Source organism: Haliotis rufescens, unplaced genomic scaffold, assembly GCF_023055435.1.
Source record: "Haliotis rufescens isolate VD_foot unplaced genomic scaffold, xgHalRufe1.0.p SCAF_9, whole genome shotgun sequence".
Taxonomy (NCBI): domain Eukaryota; kingdom Metazoa; phylum Mollusca; class Gastropoda; order Lepetellida; family Haliotidae; genus Haliotis; species Haliotis rufescens.
Genome location: NW_025964383.1, coordinates 25,603,929 through 25,629,723, shown reverse-complemented (window position 1 = coordinate 25,629,723; position 25,795 = coordinate 25,603,929). Strand labels below are relative to the sequence as shown.

General features: G+C 40.9%; 1 protein-coding gene across 17 annotated transcripts in view; it reads right to left on the bottom strand.

Moving 5' to 3' along the window:
• Positions 1-25,795, bottom strand: part of LOC124130918 (transcription factor IIIA-like) — a 97,527-nt gene that overhangs the window by 12,805 nt on the left and 58,927 nt on the right. The window contains exons 2-4 of one of the 17 annotated variants that reach the window (XR_007219611.1): positions 8,525-9,093; positions 5,857-6,482; positions 3,476-4,912 (exon numbers count right to left, since the gene is read on the bottom strand). The exons of 4 other annotated variants lie outside the window; for them this stretch is intronic. Coding sequence is in view for 9 of the 13 variants with exons in the window: in XM_048390799.1 (XP_048246756.1) it covers positions 19,340-19,833 (494 nt within the window). In the remaining 4 variants the exon portion in view is untranslated. 12 more of the 17 variants (XR_007219609.1, XR_007219610.1, XM_048390811.1 and 9 more) reach the window with 12 other exon arrangements.

The following is a 25,795-nucleotide window of genomic DNA, read 5'->3' as shown; positions in this document are numbered from 1 at the left end:
GATAGGACATGACTGTGCTGAGCCAATATTCAGACTAGGCACAGATGTTGCAGTTGGTGTCCCTTGAGACCTAATCTCAGAATAATTTGGGTAGTCCTTTAACGCAAGATTAAAATTTGATTCAGCAGACATAGCACTTTATCTGAAAATGTTGAACAAAAACAAATATGTTTTTATCATACAAAACTTTATTATCACTTTATAAACATTAAAATCACTTTTTGCCTTTTTGCTGATAGTCTGTACAAGCATCATGGATCAAGGCAAAGATATAACTGTGGATCATTCCACATAACATCTTGACAATATCGTACCATAAAATCTCTAGTACAAACTTAATGCAATGATAAATTCTTACCCACCCACCTGACGCTAAACCACCTTTCTCATACCATGTTATTGTCCCAAGTACCTGCAGATGAGGAATAATGCTGTGTGTGTTGTCTTGATTCTTATCTTGGTGAATTATTAAAATATGGTCAAGCTACAAAAAAATTGCAACTGGTGAAGTTGATCATTCTGGATCTGTAGCTGATCAGTGCTTGCCAATCCAAAAAACATGTCGGTGTTAGGAACATGCTTGTCATGATGTGAAAAACATTAGTTGACAGTTCAATGTAAATATCAGCCTTGAACAGTTTGCTAAAAACACAAAATATAACAAATAAAAGGACTCCCACCTTTTAAATGAGGATGAAAATATACTCCCCGCCAAAAGAAACGTGAACCATAGACACATACAGAGAAGTGTGTACGTTAAGAAGAGATGTTTCCAGTGTGTACCACTTAACGACAAAACTATCAGTCAAGTGTAACCACAGTGTGTCTTGATTCTTATCACGATACCAGATTTTTAAACTTTACACGCTTATCCAAAAACAAATGTTGCATTCGAGTCTTGGATCTATTGACGTCACATGTGATGCGTTCATGAGCGTCAGTTCACACACCATACAGGTATGTTCATGTGCATCAAACCAATCTAATATCTCTTGAATGTGAGTAATTCTTCATATATTAACCAACATGTATGGTATTCATGTTTCTTCTGTCGGTGAGTATATAATTAATTGATCATGTATGCAGAATCAACTGAAATAGTGACTCATCATGGGCTCCGTACGTTCTCCATTAGAGTGAGTGAGTGAATTGGGTTTAAAGCCGCTTTTAACAGTATTCCAGTTATATCGCGGCGTGTCAGCTTAATGTGAGAGGAAAGCCCAAAGTAATGCAGGTCTCAGACGTTTACCACTTCGGTGAAACCCACGGGCACGGGTATGGTGCTGACAAAACCTAGAAACATAATCGGGGCATCTAGGGATTTGAACCCATAATCATAGGTTTCTGGCGTGCCCAAGGGACGCAACTCTGCACAGCAAATCGCAGCGCGTTAGACGACTGGGCCACCCGTGCCCCCTTCTCTATTAGAGCTATGGCCATGGTTCACAATTGGCTTGTATGATCCAACAACTGAGGGTCTCTAAACTGAATACTGTATTCAATGAACATAATGCTACCTCCCTCACTGATCATGCCCAATTACCGCTGTGGCTCAACCACGACCACTTCACCTTCCTTCTCATCTATGGTTGGTTGGTTGGTTGTTTAACGCCGCACTCAGCATGACTGACATCATGAGCATCGATCCAGGCAATTGGGATCGATGACATGCATCAACCAAGTCAGCGAGCCTGACCATCCGATCCCGTTAGTCACCTCTTTCGGCGAGCATAGTCGCCTTTTACGGCAAGCATGGGTTGTTGAAGATCTATTCTACCCTGGATTTTCACGGATCTCTCATCTATGATTCATGTTGAAGAATTTATCTGAGTTTAATGCTGCATCATAGAACCACACATAAAACATGTGCTTAACATTATTATGCAGAGTACTGTTCTCATTATGACAATGTGTGTGAGTATGGTTTTACGCCCCTTTTAGCAATATTTCAGCAATATCATGGCGGGGGACACCAGAAAATGGGCTTCAAACATTGTACCCATGTGGGGAATCGAACCCGAGTCTTAGCTGTGACGAGCCAACTTTTAACCACTAGGCTACCCGACCGCCCCCATTATGACAAAGGATGACTTCACAATGTTGGCCGATTTCAGCCAATGAGGTCAATGTAAAACATAAAAGCCCTCGACAGGCTGGAGATGTTTATCGCTCAGGCGTCACATAAGCACAGGCTGAAGATGTTCACTAATTGACATCACATAAGCACAGGCTGAAGATGTTCACTAATTGACGTCACAAAAGCACAGGTTGAAGATATTCACTAATTGACATCACATAAGCACAGGCTGAAGATGTTCACTAATTGATGTCACATAAGCACAGGCTGAAGATGTTCACTTATTGACGTCACAAAAGCACAGGCTGAAGATGTTCACTAATTGACATCACATAAGCACAGGCTGAAGATGTTCACTAATTGACGTCACATAAGCACAGGCTGAAGATGTTCACTAATTGATGTCACATAAGCACAGGATGACGTTCACCACTTAGACATCACAAAAGCACTGGAATGTGCTGACACAGCAAACAGAATCACCAGTAGTGCTTCAAAAGTCGAATGTCGGAAAAACATCATATTTCCATCATTTTTGGGTGGGAAGGTTAGCAAGCTGCTCATCACAATCCAGCTTGAGGCATTGCATCTTGTCCACACACTGCTAGAATCACTATCCGTCTGTAACCAGCTGGTTATTATGGATACAGGTTCTCCTTCAAAAGGAACAGAAACCTTTCAATGGTTTCACAGTTCAAAATCAACAAATAACAATTCAAATTGTTATATCTTTGGTCTGAATATAAATTATCAATACTAGGGCTGGGACGATACACCAACTGTGTGATCCGAAATGTATCACGATACCTTGTTCACGATCCAACACATTTCACGATACTTGCATGTACCTATGTTTCTGTGATGAGTAAGCTATCTTTCTCATGGACAGGATGACCAAATACCTGGCACACTAACGATTTACAGTTGGCAGTATCAAGTATGGCGCAGTGAGTTTAAATATTTATGTTTTCACTGCTAATTTTCACTACAAACCAATGTTGGTGTAACAGTTATAAAAGCAAACATTTAATGTATGAAACAATATTTTTACCTAGTGTGCGACTGTGATCGATACTTGTACCAAGAAGTAAAAAATCACGATGACCTATGCAACAGATATAAGGACTCCCACTACTGATCAATATACATAGATTAAACAAGGTGAATTGGAATTATAAGAAAAAACAAACCAAAAGCCTTTCTTGGTGTACACGTGAATGATCCGGGGTGGAATAGGTCTTCAGCAACCCATGCTTGTGACTATGCTTGTCGTAAGAGGCGACTAACGGGATCAGGTGGTCAGACTGGCTGACGGGGTTGATGCATGTCATTGATCCCAATTGCGTGGATCGATGCTCATGATATCAATCACTGGATTGTCTGGTCCAGACTCGATTATTTGCAGAATGCCATCATATAGCTGGAATATTGCTGAGTGCGGCGTTAAACAGCAAACCAACCAACCAACCAACCTTTCTTGGTGTGTTTGTGTTGGTCCACAACTTCTGTTGTGCTATGTGTTAATAAAATATATGCAATGGTAATAACTTCTGTTGTGCTATGTGTTAATAAAATATATGCAATGGTAATGGTACTACTTTCTTAAAGAATCTTTTGGCAAACATCAATGATTTCATAATTAGGTTTGGGGTGGGGGTGGAATAAATCTAGGAAACTAAAGAAATAATGGTTTTTTATCAGAAATCAAACTTTTGGACAGTTCCCGACATAGAAGGAAATCAGTGGACCCTGGCACCTCTTTGTTTGTTGTTTAACACATATATGACAGCAGTCTGTAAATAATCGAGTCTGGACCAAACAATCCAGTGATTGATATCATGAGCATCAATCCATGCAATTGGGAAACGATGACATACATGAACCAAGTCAGCGAGCCTGACCACGCGATAGTCTCCTCTTACGACAAGCATAGTCTCCTTTTAAGGCACGCATGGGTTGCTGAAGACCTGTTGTAACCCAGATCTTCACTGGTTGCACCTCTACTTGTGTCACTAACACATCTATTTTGAACAGAGATAAGAACAGTCTGAGGGATATGGATATATTTGTGCTATGAACCCTGCTACCCATCAAAGACCTTGTCTGGATTTTGTACCGGCAACTGTCTATTGTAACACTGACGCTTTTCAACGTAATTACCTTACAAGAATAATCGATATGATAAAATAAGTGTTAACAATAGCACTGTTCTGAATGGTGTGATCAAAATCAAAGCTTTCATGAAAACCAACCCTGTTCTAAACACAAAACTCAGAAACACATATGTTCACAAATGGCCCAGTAGTTAGATGTCATTATATATATTCATGAATCATCCCAGGAAATTTTTTACAAACCCTTCTTTCCTCAATTCTTTTGATGATATCAGGACAAAACACATAGCACAAAAAGAATGTCATGAATCGAGATATCATTCCAATGGCACGTTGTGACCGGCCTCGCTGGACGACATCTGTTTCCACAATTCACAGGTTTGATGATGTCTGAGCAGTCCCGGACCGTACCTATACTGTTTACCACAGACACAGTAATATGTCTGCTTGTCATGCACTGCTGCCTTGTGAACCAGCATGGCTCTCTTTGTGGTAAACATCTTCAAGCATATTGGGCAGTTTATAGCAGGGTGTAGAGAAGGTCCACTTCTATCCCCTAATCCCGACTGAGCACGGGAAGCTTGACTTATCATCTTATGGAAGTCATGGAAAGGTGAATGTCCAACTCCTAGGTCGGACTGTAGACTACCAAAGTAAGCCTGTCTTGCTATGGACTCCCCCCTTCTGGCAGACTGACCAACACTGACTGAACTCGGGTGACCTGCAAACAGGAAAAGTTTGTTCTTGTTTCATTAAAGAGCCACTGGCATCATCAACTCTAGCAACCAACGTCCAGCTGGATATGTACATGCACAGAAACAGCTATGTGGTGCATGGTCATTGGCTAAACAAACCGTGTTGAGAACTGATTTACTTTGGCTTACCAATAGGCCAGTGTTGTATCCGTCTCCAGGAGTGAGTGAGTGAGTGAGTATGGTTTTACGCCGCTTTGCTTATGTGCTTAACATTATTATGCAGAGTACTGTTCTCATTATGACAATGTGAGTGAGTATGGTTTTACGCCGCTTTTAGCAGTATTTCAGCAATATCATGGCGGGGGACACCAGAAAATGGGCTTCAAACATTGTACCCATGTGGGGAATCGAACCCGGGTCTTCGGCGTGACGAGCGAACGCTTTAACCACTAGGCTACCCGACTGCCCCCCGTCTCCAGGAAGAACAAGTCATTAATGTCAGACTGTTTTCCAAATGTAATGGTACTCTTCTACAACATAAAAGCTATCATGCATAAGTTGTGCCTGCCAAACAGACTGTAATCTGTAATGTAGTGACAAAAGGTGTTGGCCTTTCTAAAAAGATGAAACGTCCCACTGTACAACAGCTCATCGCATGACATTTCCAGGATGCCAAAGTTCAAAGATACAAAAAGTATAATGCTTGTAAATAATGTAGTATTCTCAACTACATCAAAGTTATCATGTGTAAGTTCTGTTTGCAACTCAAAGTGTTCAAATTAAGAGCCATCCCACGAATCTGTCTGTCTTTGGGCAAGGTGTGTTTGTCTTAATGTCCCATTTCTAAAGCAGTTCTCCCCTTGATCGATGCATATTCAACCAATCTTTTTGAATTGAAGCACAAATGAAGTGAAATTACAACTGATTCGATAGTACTGATTTTCTGGAGCCATTACTTCAGTAAACCTACTTTCTCCACGCTGGATATAAGGGAGAGGTCCATTTCAGTGTAAACACATGTAAATAAAGTCTGCAACATGTGACATGATAACCATGTTGAACACAACGTGAAAAATAGTTATTCTAGGGCATCAGTTGCTGTCCTTCTCGATATTGTCCTCCACATACAAAGGTGACACTATCTGAAAACTTTTCATCTGAACAAATAAGGTACCCATGACTCTCAAGTCTCTGGAAAATGGTCATCCTGTATACATCACCCATGTATCTGACTTTGGACAAATGGACAAGTGACTTTATGCCTTCTCAGTCCAGGCTTGTACTTGTAGCTCTTGCCACAGACACAGACATTGGCCACATTGTCATGCACAGCCTCCTTGTGGTCCATCATGGAGCTCTGGGCAGTGAACATCTTGTGACACTCCGGACACTTCACTCCTTCAGGTCTTTCTCCAGAAGCAACTGGGGCAGTGTATTCATGGACAACAGAGTTCGAGCTGGGATTGAGAAGCATGGCAATAATACCAGGCGGTTCTTGAGGATGGTGAACTGAAGGTCCTCTGCTTAACTCCATAAACTGTCTGTCCATTGCAATGCCTGCCTGAGACTGACTGAAATCCCCTGAACTTCCATAACCTGAAAGTAGGAAAAAGTTCAGGTAAATTTCAGTTCGGTCTATTTCTCTGGCAAGGCTTGCTCAAAGATGCATTTACCATCAGTGCCACTTATTGGATTTAAACCATTTTAAAAATGTAGTCAAGCAGTATCTGTATGTAGGGCATCAGAGAGCTTCATGTATATGTCAGGCTTACAAGATTGATTCCAAGTAACCATTCCATCAAGGGATACCTGGAATTACTCCTTATACACGAGTCATGATATATGTCATCTGTATGTAGGACATCAGAGAGCTTCATGTATATGTCAGACTTACAAGATTGATTCCAAGTATCCATTCCATCAAGGGATACCTGGAATTACTCCTTATACACGAGTCATGATATATGTCATCTGTATGTAGGACATCAGAGAGCTTCATGTATATGTCAGACTTACAAGATTGATTCCAAGTATCCATTCCATCAAGGGATACCTGGAATTACTCCTTATACACAAGAGTCATGATATATGTCATCTGTATGTAGGACATCAGAGAGCTTCATGTATATGTCAGACTTACAAGATTGATTCCAAGTATCCATTCCATCAAGGGATACCTGGAGTTACTCCTTATACACAAGAGTCATGATATATGTCATCTGTATGTAGGACATCAGAGAGCTTCATGTATATGTCAGACTTACAAGATTGATTCCAAGTATCCATTCCATCAAGGGATACCTGGAATTACTCCTTATACACGAGAGTCATGATAAATATTGTAACACAGGACACAGTGTATATTATCTGTAAGTGGCACCTTAGGAGCTGTTGTATCAATGATAACTTTTGGATTTCAACGACACTTCTGCTATTCCTAAGGTGAGATTGTATGGGTGGTCGGGCTAAGTGACATGTTTGTGTTCTATTGTACCCAACGGCATTGGACATCATAAGATCAATCACTGGATTGGCTGGGACTGACTTGATTATTTACAGGCCACTATGACCTAGGTATAATTCTTCTGAGTGCAGTGTTACACAACAAACAGATCTGTAAGTCTCAAGACTACCAAACACATTGTTGCAAATAGCGTCAGCAAAGATAATAGACTCAAGCCAATATCTAGTAAAGAATAGATTCTACCACTTTTGAATACCCGAGCTAATGAAGAATTATTGTTGCCTTATTGACTTTTGTTTTGTTTGTTGTTTAACGCCGCACTCAGCAATATTCCAGCTATATGACAGCGGTCTGTAAATAATCAAGTCTGGACCAGACAATCCAGTGATAAATATCATGAGCATCGATCCGCGCAATTGGGATCAATGACATGCATCAACCAAGTCAGCGAGCCTGACCACACAATCCTGTTAGTCCCCTTTTACGACAAGCATAGTCACCTTTACGGCAAGCATGGGTTGCTGAAGACCTATTCCTCCCCGGAATTTTCACGGATTGTTGCCTTATTGAAGAGTTATAACATGCACTGATTGGCATTGTTGACAGGTGACATTCAGGACCAAAAATCAACTGGTCAAATGATAGTTTTTATCAGCCATAAATTTAACCTATAAATGTGTAAAGGTAGTTTTCAGGAAAGTTAATCATCCCTATTTCTTCACTCTGGGACAGACAAAGTATCTAGAATGTTGGGTGTCCACAAAAGAATTAGCTGTCAGATTGTATGTTCTGAAACAGTAACCAAAAAACATTCCATCTCTTACAAAAGTCTAGTTTGTTTGTTGTTCAACATTGCACTCAGCGATATTTCAGCTTCACAACAGTGGCCTGTACATAATCAAGTCTCGACCTAGACTTGACAAACCAGAGACTGGTATTATGAGTAAAATATTTTCTATAAACAATAAAAGATACAACTCTATGACCTATCAAGTAGTTTTGGCAAGTGGAAATTCTTATACTTCCGAAGAGATCTACAAACACTGTTCAAATAAAATAATAACATATGACAATGGCACCTCATTTAACAGTTGCTATTCATAGCACAGCACTGGTTATTAAATTAACATATGTCCACATAAAATGATGCAACAAAGATGACAGGCAGTTTCACCTCGGAATGAGTTGCCAGACTTTACAGACTACAAGCCTTCTGGTGTCTCTGCAGAACACCCAAGTATTTATACATTCTCCCACAAACACAGGGGTAGTTAAACTGTAACTGTCAGGCAGTATTTGGTTGAAACAGACTACAAGCCTTCTGATGTCTCTGCAGAGCACCCAAGTATTTATACATTCTCCCACAAACACAGGGGTAGGTGAACTGTAACCGTCAGGTAGTATTTGGTTGAAACAGACTACAAGCCTTCTGATGTCTCTGCAGAGCACCCAAGTATTTATACATTCTCCCACAAACACAGGGGTAGGTGAAGTTTTCATGGTTTGCCTCTCGGTGTCTTTTAACTCCACGAGCTTCCGTGAACATTTTCCCACAAACATCACAGGAGAACTGACCCTTAGCACCAGCAGATTTCAGTCTGGTTCCTTTGCTCCCAATATCAAATATCAAAGGAAACCCAGTATCTCCAAAAGATTGCCAAATATTTCCTGATCCTGAAGATTTGCTTGGAACAAGTGGTCCTGCTAAAGATGTGACGAAACCTGATGAATCACCTCGATAGCCTGAAAGCAACAAAATAGTGATTCTGTTGAGTCAAATTGATCCTTGATGAACACAAGTATTAAAGGTGTTCACATGGAAGAACATTTGTCAGACACTATCTTCCATAAACATGAATGAATATCATGTCACATGACTGTATTATCTCTGTCCTTTGTAAAATGAATCTTTCTAAACAAGACAACTCAGGGGTCAATAATGTAAAATAATGTAAGCAACGATAGTTGAGATATGACACATCCCTGGAGGTCACTCATCAAGTACCTATCCCCATATGTTACTCCTCATATCCATCAACCATTGTGACCATCCAATCTCCATCAGTAACTCCTCATATCCATCAACCATTGTGACCATCCAATCCTTATATGTTACTCCTCATATCCATCAACCATTGTGACCATCCAATCCCCATGTGTTACTCCTCATATTCAACAGCTATTGTGACCATCCAATCCCCATGTGTTACTCCTTATATTCAACAGCTATTGTGACCACCCAATCCCCATGTGTTACTCCTTATATTCAACAGCTAGTGTGACCATCCAATCTCCATCAGTAACTCCTTATATTCATCAACCATTGTGACCATCCAATCTCCATCAGTTACTCCTCATATTCAACAGCTATTATGACCATCCAATCTCAATCAGTATCTCCTAATATTCAACAGCTATTGTGACCATCCAAACTCCATCAGTATCTCCTAATATTCAACACCTATTGTGACCATCCAATCTCCACCAGTAACTTCTTATATTCAACAGCTAGTGTGACTATCCAATCTCCATCAGTTACTCCTAATATTCAACAGCTATTATGACCATCCAATCTCCATCAGTTTCTCCTAATATTCAACAGCTTTTGTGACCATCCAATCTCCATCAGTATCTCCTAATATTCAACAGCTTTTGTGACCATCCAATCTCCATCAGTTACTCCTAATATTCAACAGCTATTATGACCATCCAATCTCCATCAGTATATCCTAATATTCAACAGCTTTTGTGACCATCCAATCTCCATCAGTATCTCCTAATATTCAACAGCTTTTGTGACCATCCAATCTCCATCAGTTACTCCTAATATTCAACAGCTATTATGACCATCAAATCTCCATCAGTATCTCCTAATATTCAACAGCTTTTGTGACCATCCAATCTCCATCAGTATCTTCTAATATTCAACAGCTATTGTGACCATCCAATCTCCATCAGTATCTCCTAATATTCAACAGCTTTTGTGACCATCCAATCTCCATCAGTATCTCCTAATATTCAACAGCTTTTGTGACCATCCAATCTCCATCAGTATCTCCTAATATTCAACAGCTATTATGACCATCCAATCTCCATCAGTATCGCCTAATATTCAACAGCTATTGTGACCATCCAATCTCCACCAGTAAGTCCTTATATCCAACAGCTAGTGTGACCATCCAATCTCCATCAGTTGCCTGTAACAAGGGTACATTTTCAGTGGAGCCCGACAGTCGAACATAAGCTATGCGTAGCTCCTCTGTGACTGTACAGCCAAGCAGCATGCCAATAGGATCACATAGGTATGCCTTTCATCATGGGTAGGAAAGGTTAAGCATTTCTCAAGAATTGTGATCAAAACCTTACCTGAGCAACACTACCCATAGTTGTATGGTGAAAAGTGAAATTATTTTCAGTACTTTTCACTGAATATGTTAATTCTGCTTCTTACTGGTTCATCGTTTTTATAGTTTGGAATGTGGCCCTTTGCACCAGGATGTGCTGAGAATCAATTGAAGATGGTGTCATACCTGACAGTTTCATGTGATGTCATTATAAGAACAGGTTGGTGAAGCTGATGTCTCCCAATACCCCATATTGATGCTTTCATCATTGTATCCAAATCCCAACAACCATTTTCCAACACAACACTTATTATAAAAGGTTAATTTACCCTCTTAAATGTAAATTACTCTTCAATCTCATACATGTAATTGCAATCATTAATACAGATGCCAACATGAGCTCCCTACATGAGTGAGTGAGTGAGTATGGTTTTACGCTGCTTTTAGCAATATTCTAGCAATAACACGGCGGGGGACACCAGAAATGGGCTTCACACATTGTACCCATGTCGGGAATCGAACCAGGGTCTTCGGCGTGACGAGCGAACGCTTTAACCACTAGGCTACCCGACCGCCATGAGCTTACTTTATACCTTTGTTGTCAGCCATCCTGAACAAACATTGCAACTATGTCATTATATATTTGTAGCCATGTTTATTTAATCCTTGTAATGTGACCTTGGCTATACAAGCTTCGGTCCACATTGAGTCAAGTTTGGTTGGTTGCTTGGTTGGTTGGTTTGTTGTTTAACGCCACACTTAGCAATATTCCAGCTATATGACAGCGGTCTGTATATAATCGAGTCTGGACCAGACCATCCAGTGATTGACATCATGAGCATTGATCCACACAATTGGGATCAATGACATGCATCAACCAAGTCAACGAGCCTGACAACCCGATCCCATCTGTATATAATCCAGTCTGGACCAGACCATCCAGTGATTGACATCATGAGCATTGATCCACACAAATGGGATCGATGACATGCATCAACCAAGTCAGCGAGTCTGACCACCCGATCATGAAGTGCTGATCTGGCACATTCTTGTTATTGAACAAAGATGTTTTAAATAAGATGAAAGTAAATCTCTGTACTGATATATATTGCTGTGTTGCTTTTGTCTCTCCAACCATTGAGCTATGCAACATATTACATTTTAATCATGATATGCATAAACATCACTTATTGTGATACTTTCCTCAGAAAATAAGAGTATGGGTAAGATAAATAAAAACCTACTCAGAACTACAGATTATCTGTCCCTAAAGAAATAATGTTGAAAGTCCCAGACCGTGCTTCAGAATTATGTTTGTTTGTTTGCTTGTTGTTTAATGCCGCACTCAGCAATATTCCATCTATATGACGGCGGTCTGTAAAATAATAAGAGTCTGGATCAGACAATCCAGTGATTGACATCATGAACATCGATCCACACAATTGGGATACGATGACATGCATCAACCAAGTCAGTGAGTCTGACCACCCGATCCCGTTAGTCGCCTCTAACGACAAAGCATAGTCGCCTTTTTCGGCAAGCATGGGTTGCTGAAGACCTATTCTACCCCAGATCTTCACGGGTCGCTTCAGAATTACTTCGAGTTCTTTGTTTCGCGCACTTCAAGACAAGCTACAAGTTGGCACTGACAGGAGGCGAAGAACAGAACACAACAACTTTTCCTCTGGTTTAAACCCGTGAAGATTCCGTGGTAGAATTTTACTTGCCGTAAAAGGTGACTATGCTTGTCGTAAAAGGCGACTTACGGGATCGGGTGGTCAGGCTCGCTGACTTGGTTGAGGCATGTCATTGATCCCAGTTGTGTGGATCGATGCTCATGATATTAATCACTGGATTGTCTGGTCCAGACTCGATTATTTACAGACTGCCGTCATATAGCTGGAATATTGCTGAGTGCGGCGTTAAGCAACAAACAAACCAACCAACCAACCAACCAACCAACCTCTGGTTTGATCAAAACCTCTGGACAAAGGTTCCAGGTCTGGAAGATGAACTGTAGGTTACACCACTGGTCACATCTACAATGTTGCTTCTCTTGGACACATGTGCCCATAAGGTTGACATTACCTTTCTATTGCAAACAAAAGTCTAACTATATTTTCCAAGCACAGTTGACCTGACCGGTGCTGAACCTTCTCATCTCTGGAATGACACATGTGCCTGTACATGATGTCCCTCACCTTTCAGTTACAATTATAATAATAATGAGTCCACTTGTATGGCGCCAAACTTCATAACAGCTCGTGTGCTCATGGCGCTTACATTATTACCCCAGTCAATGGATCAGTGAGCACTCGATTTTCATTCTCAGCTCCCTGGGGAGTATACAACCCAAGCTACCTGTGAGGCGCTAGAAGGTTACCAGCCATCTCATCCTACCGGGTACCCACTCACTGCTGGGTGAACAGAGGCACATTTCGAACAAAGTCACTTGCCTAAGGAGACACCACATGTGGTACATGTGCTCTAGTGTGGGGCAGGACCGAAGCCCTAGAAACTCTCAGGAGTCAAGCTGCTGAACGTGGTCACCCATCCATCTACGGTACTCTCCGAGACCGACATTGCTTAACTTCACCTGATTAGTGATCTGTGCACATGGTTTTTTACCCATTTGTTTACCTGTGCACTGTGCACAGGACCACGTGCCGCCACAATCTTGTTCTGCTTTATTCTCTTGACACAGTTCACCTGATAGGTGCTGAACCGTCCCACATCTCTGCTTTTGACACATGTGCCTGAACATTCAGCTTTCAGTTACCATCACACACTCTTGACCTGTTGCATTGTCTTCACACAGTTGACCTAACGGAAGCTACATACACACTACAGCATTTCTGATGTCTCAGCAGAGCTTGAGGAAACGTGTACACTTTCCCACAGACACACACATATGTGACCTTATCGTGAATGGCTTCCTTGTGTTGCTTCCTGGAATGAGCACGCTTAAATACTTTGCCACATTCATTGCATGGGAAAACTGCTTTATCTGACTGAGAGTGACTGTCACCAAATCTATACAACAATGGATTGAAGCTTAAGTTTAATGCTGAAGACTGTTCAAGTATTCTGCTTAAGTACAGTCCCGCCTTGTCAGGACCTTCAACAGAGTTGTGACCATGACCTTCAGGTCTTCCTTTACCTGAAAGCAACAAAAGGTCAAGGTCAAGGTCAAGATTGTTGTGTTCCTGTTTATGTGTTTTGCTCAATTTATGCGAAATAGTTGAGCAGCCTTCAAAGCAAGGGTGGATATGATGTATGCAACGAGCACCAAGAACATTACTTTTCTACAAACTCAAAGGATGCTTTTTTGGCACAACTGACAAAGCCCATTGATATTCATCATGCACTGGTCAAAACATTAAGGCATATGGTCCTTTAATTCATTTCAAAGTAAATATGGTTGGTAGGGTATCCTGATGGTAGTCATGCAGACATCATGGTTTGCCTTCCCAATTGATGACTGCAATCATCAGTAGCATAAACGCTCATGGTATATAAGACCTTTTTTAGACCATTTAAGACTTTTTCCAGGCAGGACTGCCAAAATAAGTACCTTTTAAGAACTTTTAAGAACTTTTAAGACCTTTTAAGACTTTTTAAGACCATTTAAGACCTTTTCCAGGCAGGACTGCCAAAATAAGTGCCTTACTAAAGAAACTAGAATATGCATGAGTGCTCACGCACAGACAAAGATAGAATTTACTCTTTCAGCTGGGTTAATGACCTATACTAAAAATAACTGCAACCAGTGTTAGGTTCTTATCTTTTATTTGATCATTCTAAAAAGCTAATACAAAACAGAAGCCTGCTGTATCATGATGCAAATCAAGGAACATATTCTTCCTGTTACAGAAAAAAAGTCGACACAATTTTGCATAGCCAAGACCAGCCACTGCAATCTCATATTATTAAGAATACCTTGACTAAATGTGACAAGTACTAAGAGTTATTTCACAATTCATTCAGAGCTTATTTGATATCTTCTTAAACATCTGGAAATGTCAACAACACATGCATCTCTTTGGATATTCACAATATCCAGTCCTAATTCTTGTAGAAATTCATTAAGATGTAAAACAGGACAACAAGAGTCCAGTCAATTGGCAATCCTGGCAAGTTTGCCTAATGTCATTCAACACCCACTTTGGCTGTCTGTTAACACACATCTTATGATGTATATGAGTCTAACAGTTATTGATAACCTGACACAGGGATGCAACCCAGGGAGTTGTCTCTGTATAACAACAATCATTATGTGAGGACCTTCACTGGAACTGGGCACCACACCATGGAGCAATGGCTCCGAAGACATCAATGACATGTCCTACCACGAAGACATTTCAATTGCTTATCTTCCTTAAGGTCCGAGAAGTCAGTCATTTCTTTCAGCTCCCAACCTGCGTCACAACCATCAAGAACTCTCCTTCAACACTTTACTTGCTGATGGGCAAATCTTTTCATGATGACGTAGGGAACACTGATATTTGTAGACCTTCCCACACGCACAGGCATATGTCACGTTCTCATGCTTGGCCTTCATGTGTCTGGATCTACAATAGGCATCACTGAAGATCTTGCCGCAAAGCTCACATCGATAAATGGCTGGCTTATCGGAACTGTCTGTTTCATTTACGTTCTCAGCCGCAAAGTATCTAGCCAGGCCATAATCTACATGTCCTGCGCGTCGGAATAAGCTGCCACCTCTGGAGTGTAGATGCTTCCTTCCAGGCCAAGTGACGAACTGTTCTAGGTCTGAAAAGCAACAAAAATGTCGAGATGACAAAGACTGTAGCTACACCATAACTATACCGCTCCCAAAGACAGCTACAACATGAATTAATGGCATGAAGAAATACCTTTAACCAAAATCATGCTTTGCCCAACCATGGGAGTTTGTGACCCAGAGGGTTGAAAATATTTACAGACAGTAAAATTCTGGAAACAAAGATTTTATAAAGAAAAGTCTATACATGCGTCAGAATTAGAAAAATGTGTGCATGAAAGTAATTGTTGCATATCCATGTACAGTAAAACATGTTTATAGCGCACTCCAGGGACTGCTGAAATTTGTTTGTTACACGAAGAGTTTATTTCTCCTGAAAACTTGTACGCCAATGGGGATTCCCTCGCTTTTCATAAATAAGAGGACATATCATTCGCACTGCTAGTGAGTGAGTGAGTTAGTTGGGTTTAACACCGCTTTTAACAGTATTCCAATTATATCATGGCATGTCAGCTTAATGTGGGAGGAAAGCCTGAAGTGATGCAGGTCTCAGACGTTTACCACTTCGGTGAAACCCACAAGCACTCGCAGGGTGCTGACAAACCTAGAAACATAATTGGGGCGAACCGGGATTTGAACCCACAATCATATTTTTCTGACGTGTCCAAAGGACGCAACTCAGGACAGCGACAGACGACTGGGCCACCCGTGCCCCCTCACACTGCTAAAAGATCACGAACGTATCTGGTACTCAAATTCATATCAACATGTTGGTATTTTCCTAAAAAGTTACAGAATAACTTTGGCAATTGAAACAATAAATATTCCAGGAAAAGAAGTCTCTATGGGTGAACAGTCAGATTGATATAGCTGATAAACTGTTTACAGAATTTGTTACTCATGTTATTTCATATGAAAATATAAAGTGAAACAGTACTTTTGAAACAGCCTGTTCAAACCATACAATGTTGAGTTTATTAAAAACATATGAATCTACACTGGTAGTCTTTGAAGGGACATACATTATTGGATCTTGTACCAATTTTTCAGCATACCGTATTCGACGTAATAAGCCCCCACGGCGATATTTGCAAATATATTGGCTAGTGAACAATCCTAATTAGCACCCCTTCCGATTGATCAATGTACACAAGACCTATTTATTCGTATATAATACGCACTCGTGTGTAATATGCACCCTCAATTATGGGCAATTAAATTCTGGAAAAAATATATCTGTCGTAAATTATCTTTCAACTCTGTTGTTTTCACCAAAATAATATTCTATTTCTAATTTTGAGAGCGCCCTGGGCGCTTATTACGTTAAATACGGTAATGGATTTTAAATTGGTCGATATTTGATCCAATAAAACATGCTGATATTTAGTACTAAAAGAATAAGAGAAAGGATAGAAGGAGAATGTCCTTTCAAGAAACAGAACAGATTGGTAGAAATGTCCTGAAACCACTAAAGACCATTTATCTCAAGTTAATCCCTGATTGAGTGAGTATGGTTTTATTCCACTTTTTTAGCAATATTCCAGCAATATCACAGCAGTGGGGAAACCAGAAATGGGCTTCACACAATGTACCCATTGTGGGAATTGAACCCGGGTCTTCGGCGAGACAAGTGAACGCTTTAATCACTAGGCTACCAGACCAACTCTCTGGTTGAACAATGGCTTAATGTACAAACCACCCACAGCCATATAACCTTGACGTTGAGTGATATAGAGAATATCACCCGAGTGTCTTTTGATATGAAATATATCAACACGAGTTGATAAAAGTGGCAAAACTCCGAGGCTTGCCGATGCCGATTACAAGATGCCAGTAAGCTTTCTTAATGTATGAAGAGAAAAAGAAACATGTCTGGTGGTGAAAATGAAATGGATGTGTTTAATATGGACTCCGAAAAGAAACGTGGCAAGCCTTATCCCTGCTATTCATAGTACCAAATCCTATTTGACTGACTGTTTGAAAGCCCGTGCAAAACGAGCAGGCCCTTCATCATGATTTCCAGGCCTCCTGAACAAAAACATACCAGCATACACCGCAAACATTACTTCCAGATCTAGACCATAGCTAACCACAAAACATTTGAGTTTTTGTAACCTTGTAACCTTGAACTTCGACCTTCTCATGGCATGTGCAAACAAATTCACCCGTGGAAGAACTCCATTTTTTAACGATCAATGTCAATAATCTTGCATATCACATGCAAACTTTTCACAATTACCCCAAAGGTGACATTGGCCTTAGACAGAGGTGCTTAAAACGGTTCGTCGGCAAATACATTTTGGCAGCCAACCCATGAAGATCCGGGTCATAATAGCTCTTCAGCAACCCATGCTCGCTGTAAGAGGCCACTAATGGGATTGGGTGGTCAGGCTGGATGACTTGGTTGATGCATGTCATCATATCCCAATATTGTGGATCGATGCTCATGGTATCAGTCATTGGATTGTCTGGTCCAGGCTTGATTATTTACAGACTGCCGTCATACAGTTGGAATATTGCTGTGTGGCGTTAAACAACAAATACAAAACAGTTTGGCAGCCATCTTGATGAAATCGTTGAAGTGCCAACATGTTCCTACACATGTGCCTGAATTCTCACTTTGTTCAATCTCAATCCAAACTCAAGACAAACTACAGTGGTAACAAACTCCTTATCTCAAAAACACCCTTTCCTTGTGTTTGTGATCGTCCCTTTTCAAACAATAAACAGACAAATCATTTTGATTCATAATTTAGTTTTGTGAAGAAAAACAACAAACAATCAAGTAGGCTGATACAACACATTTTCTTAAGTGCTTCTCCAACATATTTTGAACTAAAAGAGAATTGTAAGACCTCAAGTCAATCAAAATATGATTTTGAACCATGTTTTACGTCCTATATCTTGGCCAAATATAGCATGTTAAACAACAAATAAAATGGTCCTCTGTCACAATGAGTGAGTGAGTATGGTTGTACGCCGCTTTTAGCAATATTCCAGCAATATCACAGCAGTGGACACCAGAAATGGGCTTCACACATTGTACCAATGTCGGGAATCGAACCCAGGTCTTCGGCGTGACGAGCAAACTCTTCAACCACTAGGCTACCCGACAGCCCCTCCTCTGTCACAAAGCAATCTCATTGGTATGTGTGATCATCGTAATTCTTGTGTGAGAGTTAAGATTAACTCATCCCTACGATGATCCTTGAACAGGACCCTGCCCTGCATACTTCAACTCCTGGACTCTGCCTATAGAATGGACACACATGACAAGCTGATTATCAGGTACCATTCACTCTTCATGAAGTACATGATGTCATCACAGATTGTGCCATGAAGCATGACCAGACAAGTGTATGTGTCAACCTTGCTCCAGACAGGTTACGAATGTCAACAGTGAACTGGGGTACATACTGACAAGACCCGTGAAGATCCGGGGTAGAACAGGTCTTCAACAATCCATGCTTGCCATAAAAGCACAAGAGACAACTAACAGGATCAGTTGGTCAGGTTCGCTGACTTGGTTGATGCAGGTCATAGTATCCCAATTGCATGGACCGCCGGCATATAGCTGAAATATTGCTGAGTGCGGCATTAAACAACAAACAAACAAACAAACAAACATACTGACAAGTGTAGGTCTTCTTGTCTTTTGGTTTGGTTTGTTGTTTTACGCCGCACTCAGCAATATTCCAGCTATATGACGGCAGTCTGTAAATAATCGAGTCTGGACCAGACAAGTGATCGACATCATGAGCATCAATCCACACAATTGGGATCAATGACATGCCTCAACCAAGTCAGCGAGTCTGACGACCCGATCCTGTTAGTCGCCTCTTGCAACAAGCATTTTCGCCTTTTACGGCAAGCATCTTCTTGTCAACCCAACAAAGTCTGGTTATGAATGTCCAGCCGAGTTCCACAAACTACACGTCCGATGGTGCCTAAGAAGTGAACAGCGGTACATATATTCCCGACCACACTGACAAGTGTAGGTCTTCTTGTCGTGGTTGGCTTCCTTGTGCCTCTTCCTCCAGTGGGGAGCAGTGAAGACCTTGCCGCATTCTTCACATGGATACACCACCGACTTGTCCTGAGAAGAACCCTCCAGACAATCCATACCCTGTACGGGCAAATCTGAGCCAGACCTCCCTGACCTCTGATCTGTTACATCATAAAGATGATTCAAATCCATGGTTTCAAACGCTAGTGCTTCAGACTTTATGACTTCAGGCCTATCAATACCCTCGGTGTTCTGCGAGCCCAATATCCCTGTATTAATACATTTCCTCTGCCTGCTGATATGATTACTGGCAATTTGAGGATAGTCTATATTCAAGGTGATACCAAGTGGTGGCCTCTTAACTTCAGTGCTTTTGGCCATACTGTAACCTGCAAGGAACAGAAGGTGGAATCAAAATAATTTTAACTGAAAAGTGTTTAGAATTAGAATTACAAAATTTGGAACAGCATCAATAGAAGAAGGACAAAGCTGAGCACATGAGCACTTCAGGAACATGATGAAAACCAGGCCATGACAATGAACAGTCATTCTTACACACGATTAATCAAAAGCATTTACCTTCAAGTCTAAGAGTGAGTGAGTGAGTGGAATGGGTTTATGCCGCTTTTAGCAATATTCCAGCAATATCGCGGCGGGGGACACCAGAAATGGGCTTCACACAATGTACCCATGATGGGAATCGAACCCGGGTCTTAGGCATGACGAGCGAACGCTTTAACCACAAGGCTTCCCGACTGCCCCTCAAGCCTGAGGAGCACCAGAAACAAGACAAGAAAGTTCACACAAGCCTCCGAGTAAAATTGTCATCACTAAGGGCTACCAAGAAGCTTCCAGGCCTGAGTGAGTGAGTATGGTTTTACGCTGCTTTTAGCAATTTTCCAGCAATATCACGGCAGGGGACACCAGAAATGGGCTCCACACATTGTACCCATGTCGGGAATCGAACCCGGTCTTTGGTGTGACGAGCAAACGCTTTAACCACCAGGCTACCCAACCGACCCCTTCCAGGCCTGAAGATTCATGTGACAAGGACATGTCAAGGGGACTTACCCTCTTGCACAAAACACTTCTGAGTAACAAATGCAAATACAGTAAGCTAAGTTTATAACGAATATGCTTACAAAGAACTGACGGGTATAACAAACGTATTGTTTGGTCCTATCCATTTGTTGGATATATATACAATGTACACATGCTAATAACAAACTATGGTAATAATGAACTACAATAAGTGGTCCTTTGAGTTTGTTATAACCGTAGTTTACTAAAAATAAGTGCAACAAAACCCTTTCCATATTGAAGAGAAAAAAGCAGAGTCTGTTTCTGTGAATAAAATATTGTCAGCTTCTGACTTATCCATAAACCTGTACAGATCTGAGGTAGAATAGGTCTTTAGCTATCCATGCTTACAGTAAAAGGCGACTATGGTTGTCATAAGAGGCAACTAAAGGCTCAGGCTCAGACTCGCTGATTTGGTTGATGCATGTCATCGTATCCCAATTTGCGCGGATCGATGCTCATGATATGAATCACTGGATTGTCTGGTCCAGACTCGATTATTTACAGACCGCCGTCATATAGCTGGAATATTGCCGAGTGCGGTATTAAATAACAAACAAACAAAACAAAACTTATCCATTAACTCAAGGATTGGTATGAGTGTAGTCACATAGTGTCAATATTCCATTATTGCACAAATCTGATTGATTCAGTCCTGGCACTTACTACAAGACTTCTAAATATGTACAAGCTTTACTCATTTTTAAGTCTTGTTCTGCCACACAGGTCAATATAATTTTTGAGGTGAGTCACTCTTGAAGCTTTTCACAGATGACTAGTTTTCATTTATAGAATGTTGAACTTACAACCTACGGGAGACAGTTCAATCTGTCTGAAATGAAATTATGATATCCACACCGGGGTAAGAAAATTTGATATAAGTATAACTGGATATAAGTTTCAAAATATTTGTTCATATCTTGATGATGTCTTTTATGTTGTACTGACGGGCTACAGCTAAAGGTATCATTATCTTTAGGCTAACATTTAGTCACTGAAATGAAAATATTTAAATATTTAATTTTTTAAATTTTCTTTCGATAGATAATAGAAAGGATCCCATGTTTTTCATTTTCAGAAACTGAGTGAGTGAGTGAGTGAGTGAGTGAGTGAGTGAGTGAGTGAGTGAGTATGGTTCTACGGCACTTTTAGCAATGGGCTTCACACATTGCACCCATGTTGGTAATCGAACCCGGGTCTTGGGCGTGACTTTTCAGAAACTGAAAACTGGACTATAGACTAGTGCTATAAGACTGTTTGGGACATATTAGATATTTCGTTTCAGTGTCTGTAGGAAATAGTAAATTAATCTCAATGTATGAATTACCACTGTCAATAAACTGTCTTCACTGCTGTTCTAATGCTGTGGATCTCCAGGCTTTACATATCTTTGTATGTCTTTGCAGAGAACACTGGAAAGAAAAGCTCTTCCCACAAACACAGGAGTAAGTCACTCGGTCATGCAGGGCTATTTTGTGTCTCTTTCTTGAGCCTTCCGTGGCAAATACTTTATCACACTGTGAGCATGGCCACATAGTCCTCCCAAGATGCCCAGGAGGCATAGAGTTATCTGCCCAGGAACTATACTTATCAAAGGGAGATAATGCGCCAGATTGGTCAGAGTTGCCATCTTGTTGTTCAACTGGCCAGACATGGGGTTTATGGTCAGAAAGTTGCAGTCTGAATTGTCTGTTTCCTGAAAATAAATTGGAAGGAAACTATAAGAGAATTTTGAATTGCAAAAAAATTGACCACTTTCAATATAAACCATAATATCTCTGACAAATGTACAGGGCCCACATGCACAAAGTGATCTTAGCGCTAAGATGATCGTAACTCCCATACTTTAACATAGGCTTACGATAGTCTTAGCACTAAGATCGCTTTGTGCAAGTGGCCCCAGAACTCTTCCATCACTAACAATTAGTAGAACACTGTTGCTGCAGATGCTGCTGAAGTAAAAACAAACTAAAAAGTTATTTATTTTCCAAATTTATTTGTGAATCATAACTGAATAAAACAATAAGAGAAATTACCCAACAGCAGCCATGTTTCCAGAAAAAATCATAACTTGCGACAACTTACACAAATTGAAATACAAATCTTGTCAAACATAATAGTTAAACCCTCATTATGCCTTATCATATGTTTCAGCCATATTTCAGCAAAACATGTAAGGAAACAAAATCTGTCTCCCTTGATAAACGAGGCTCTAAGAATAATCTACACAGACTGCAAGGCACTTAGATGTAAAAGATCTCGACAGAGATTTACTCCATGTACAAAAATAATACGAAATATAACTGTAACCCAAGTACCTCTGGGTGTTCATATGGGATTATCATCCTATTCAATAAAACTTGCTCACTTAACTGCAAGTATCACTGATTCGATTAATACTGATTCATAATGAAATGGTTGTCAATTGTTTACAAACTGAAAACAGAAAACCTGTTATGAATGTTTTACTGATTTCAGGCATCTGTTAGTTTTACTGACAATTGGTAATCGACAAACCAGGGTTTTATTACTCGGTGAAACACAAGGATGGGATTGGTCTTCCTGGTTTGTCGGGGCGGTCAGGTAGCCTAGTGGTTAAAGCGTTCGCTCGTCACGCCCAAAACCCGGGTTTGATTCCCGAAATGGGTACAATGTGTGAAGCCCATTTCTGGTGTCGACTGCCGTGATATTGCTGGAATATTGCTAAAAGCGCCGTAAAACCATACTCACTCACCTCCTGGTTTGTCCAGGTAATATCATATCTCCATTCCCTAATGTACACATCCACCTCCTATTGCCACCAAAGCTTCACTGCGGCAATGACGTCACCATCTCCAGCTCCCGTATCACTAGCACACCACTGAATTTCTGTCACTCATGACATAGAACTCAATAACCTATCAAGATGACTCTTGTTAAAGAGAGTTCGGTATGGATCTAAATTCAAAGTCTCAATACCTTGACGCATTTCAAATACAGGATTTTACTATGAATCAGAACTTATTTCGAGCTGGATGTTCTTGATGTTTTCTTGAGATACTCTGCTCACATCCTGAACTGACTCCAAGCCGACCAGTCTTTATCTCCTGGCAGGGAAACAACAAAATAACATCTTTGGTAGGATCGAACCACCAGCCTTCCACTCTTCCACCCTGTCTATCCACCAGACCAAGGAGTGAGTGAGTGAGTGAGTGAGTGAGTGAGTGAGTGAGTGAGTGAGTGAGTAGCAATATTCCAGCAATATCACAGCGGGGGACACCAGAGATTGGCTTCACACATTGGACCGGGTCTTCGGTGAGACGAGCTAAAGCTTTTACAACCAGGCTTCCCGACCGCCCCGTACTTGGACGAAGCAATAGAAGTGCTACTAGGTGATTCACATTGTGTCACTACATGAGTCGAGTATTTGTGCTATCGTTACTTCCCTTGTCGGAGTGCCTGTAACCAATAGCTATCAATACTTTGATCGTATGACAATATTTCGTGTCATTCAAACTGGACTCAAAGCCAAGCTTCACTGACGAATGGGTCCAGCATATTTATGACAAGGAAATGGTATTCATTGTATTCATTAGGTACTTTAGTAAATCTGTCTTAAACACTGATTATTTTAAGAATGTGACATGATAAAGAAACTGAAATTTTCATATCGTGAATTTCATATATTAGGTCATCCCTATATAAGTACGAAAATCTTGAAGGTGACGTCATGCCCAATTTCACCTCACTTCATATAGTAGGAAAAACAAATGTTTTTCTTACCAGAGGCTCACATAACACAATGCTTATTCCCAGCACATTTTACAATGCAACACACTTGGCTAGTTCTCTGAGTGAGTGAGTTGGGTTTAACACCGCTTTTAACAATATTACAGTTATATCGCTGCGTGTCAGCTTAATGTGGGAGGAAAGCCCGAAGTGATACAGGTCTCAGACGTTTACCACTTCGGTGAAACCCACGAGCATTGCAGGGTGCTGACAAACCTAGAAACATAATTGGGGTGAAACCAGGATTCGAACCCACAATCAATCATAGGTTTCTGGCATGCCCAAGGCACGCAACTCTGCACAGCGAATCACGGCGCCTTAGACGACTGGGCCACCCGTGCCCCCCTAATTCTCTAAGGGTCGATGGTGATTATTTCAGTAAGTTACTATGCAAATGTTGATGAAAGGTTTATTTACTCTCACTGGAAAGATATATCTATAGTCAGATCGTAAAACGGACTTTCAACAGAGATTCCATATGATCATGGCAAGCGTCTTGTTGCTGATATTACTATATATATGCACCTGGAAGTATTCTCACTGTGAGCTGTTTAACATGCTTCAAGAAGATAATAAATGATCATAACATATAAGCTGCATTGAAACATACTGCTTCCACTAACAAGTGTGGGAGCAAACCATGTGACAGTTGTTTATTTCTGTCCCAAAGTCCAAAAATAGTGAGATGGAGATAAGTTTGCTGTCCGTGAACAGTATTTTTGTTACATCACGTCTTCCATCACAAGGATTTTATGTTACAGATGTCTACCACTCTGCTAAACTGAAGCATGGATACATTGCGGACAACCAAGGAGTGGTCAGATTAGACCCTCAAACCAACAGATCCTGGTGGTCCCAAGGGACACAACTCCACAACACCTTGGACGACTGGGCCACCCGTGCCCCCCACAGCACTAGTTGTGTTGAATAGTGTCCCCAAAGAGCTTTAAAGGCTCTGCTTGCTGAGCTATTTGACAGAGATGTCTGTGTTGGCGGAAGCCCCGGCGGTATTTGTACATCTTCCCACACGGACACAGGTAGGTTACTTTGTCATGGATGGCCTCCCTGTGGGCCTTCTTGGTGCCGGGATCAGTGAAACTCTTGCCACACTCCTCACACACATACAGACTCCGGGGATGGTCACCTGGCCATAACAAGTGACTAATTCCTGTCCTAACACCTTCTGCAGGGTCATATGCTGCTGATGGCCTACCATCCTTCTCTTCTGGTATTTGCAAGGCAAGTTCAGCAAAATTTAGTTTTGACCCACCATAATCTGAAAATAATAAAATAAGATAGCATTTTTTCTACAATTATGACTCTTGTCCTGAATAATATTTTAATTATGCTGATCTATATGCTGCAAGTTTTAGAATGAGTGAGTTACCTTGGCTACATATTCTTTTCTTATTTGGCCTTGACAATTTCACAGATGTTGGATACAAAGGACCGAGTGAGTCACCTTGGCTATTCATATTTTTCTTTCCTTTTTTTTGGGGGGGG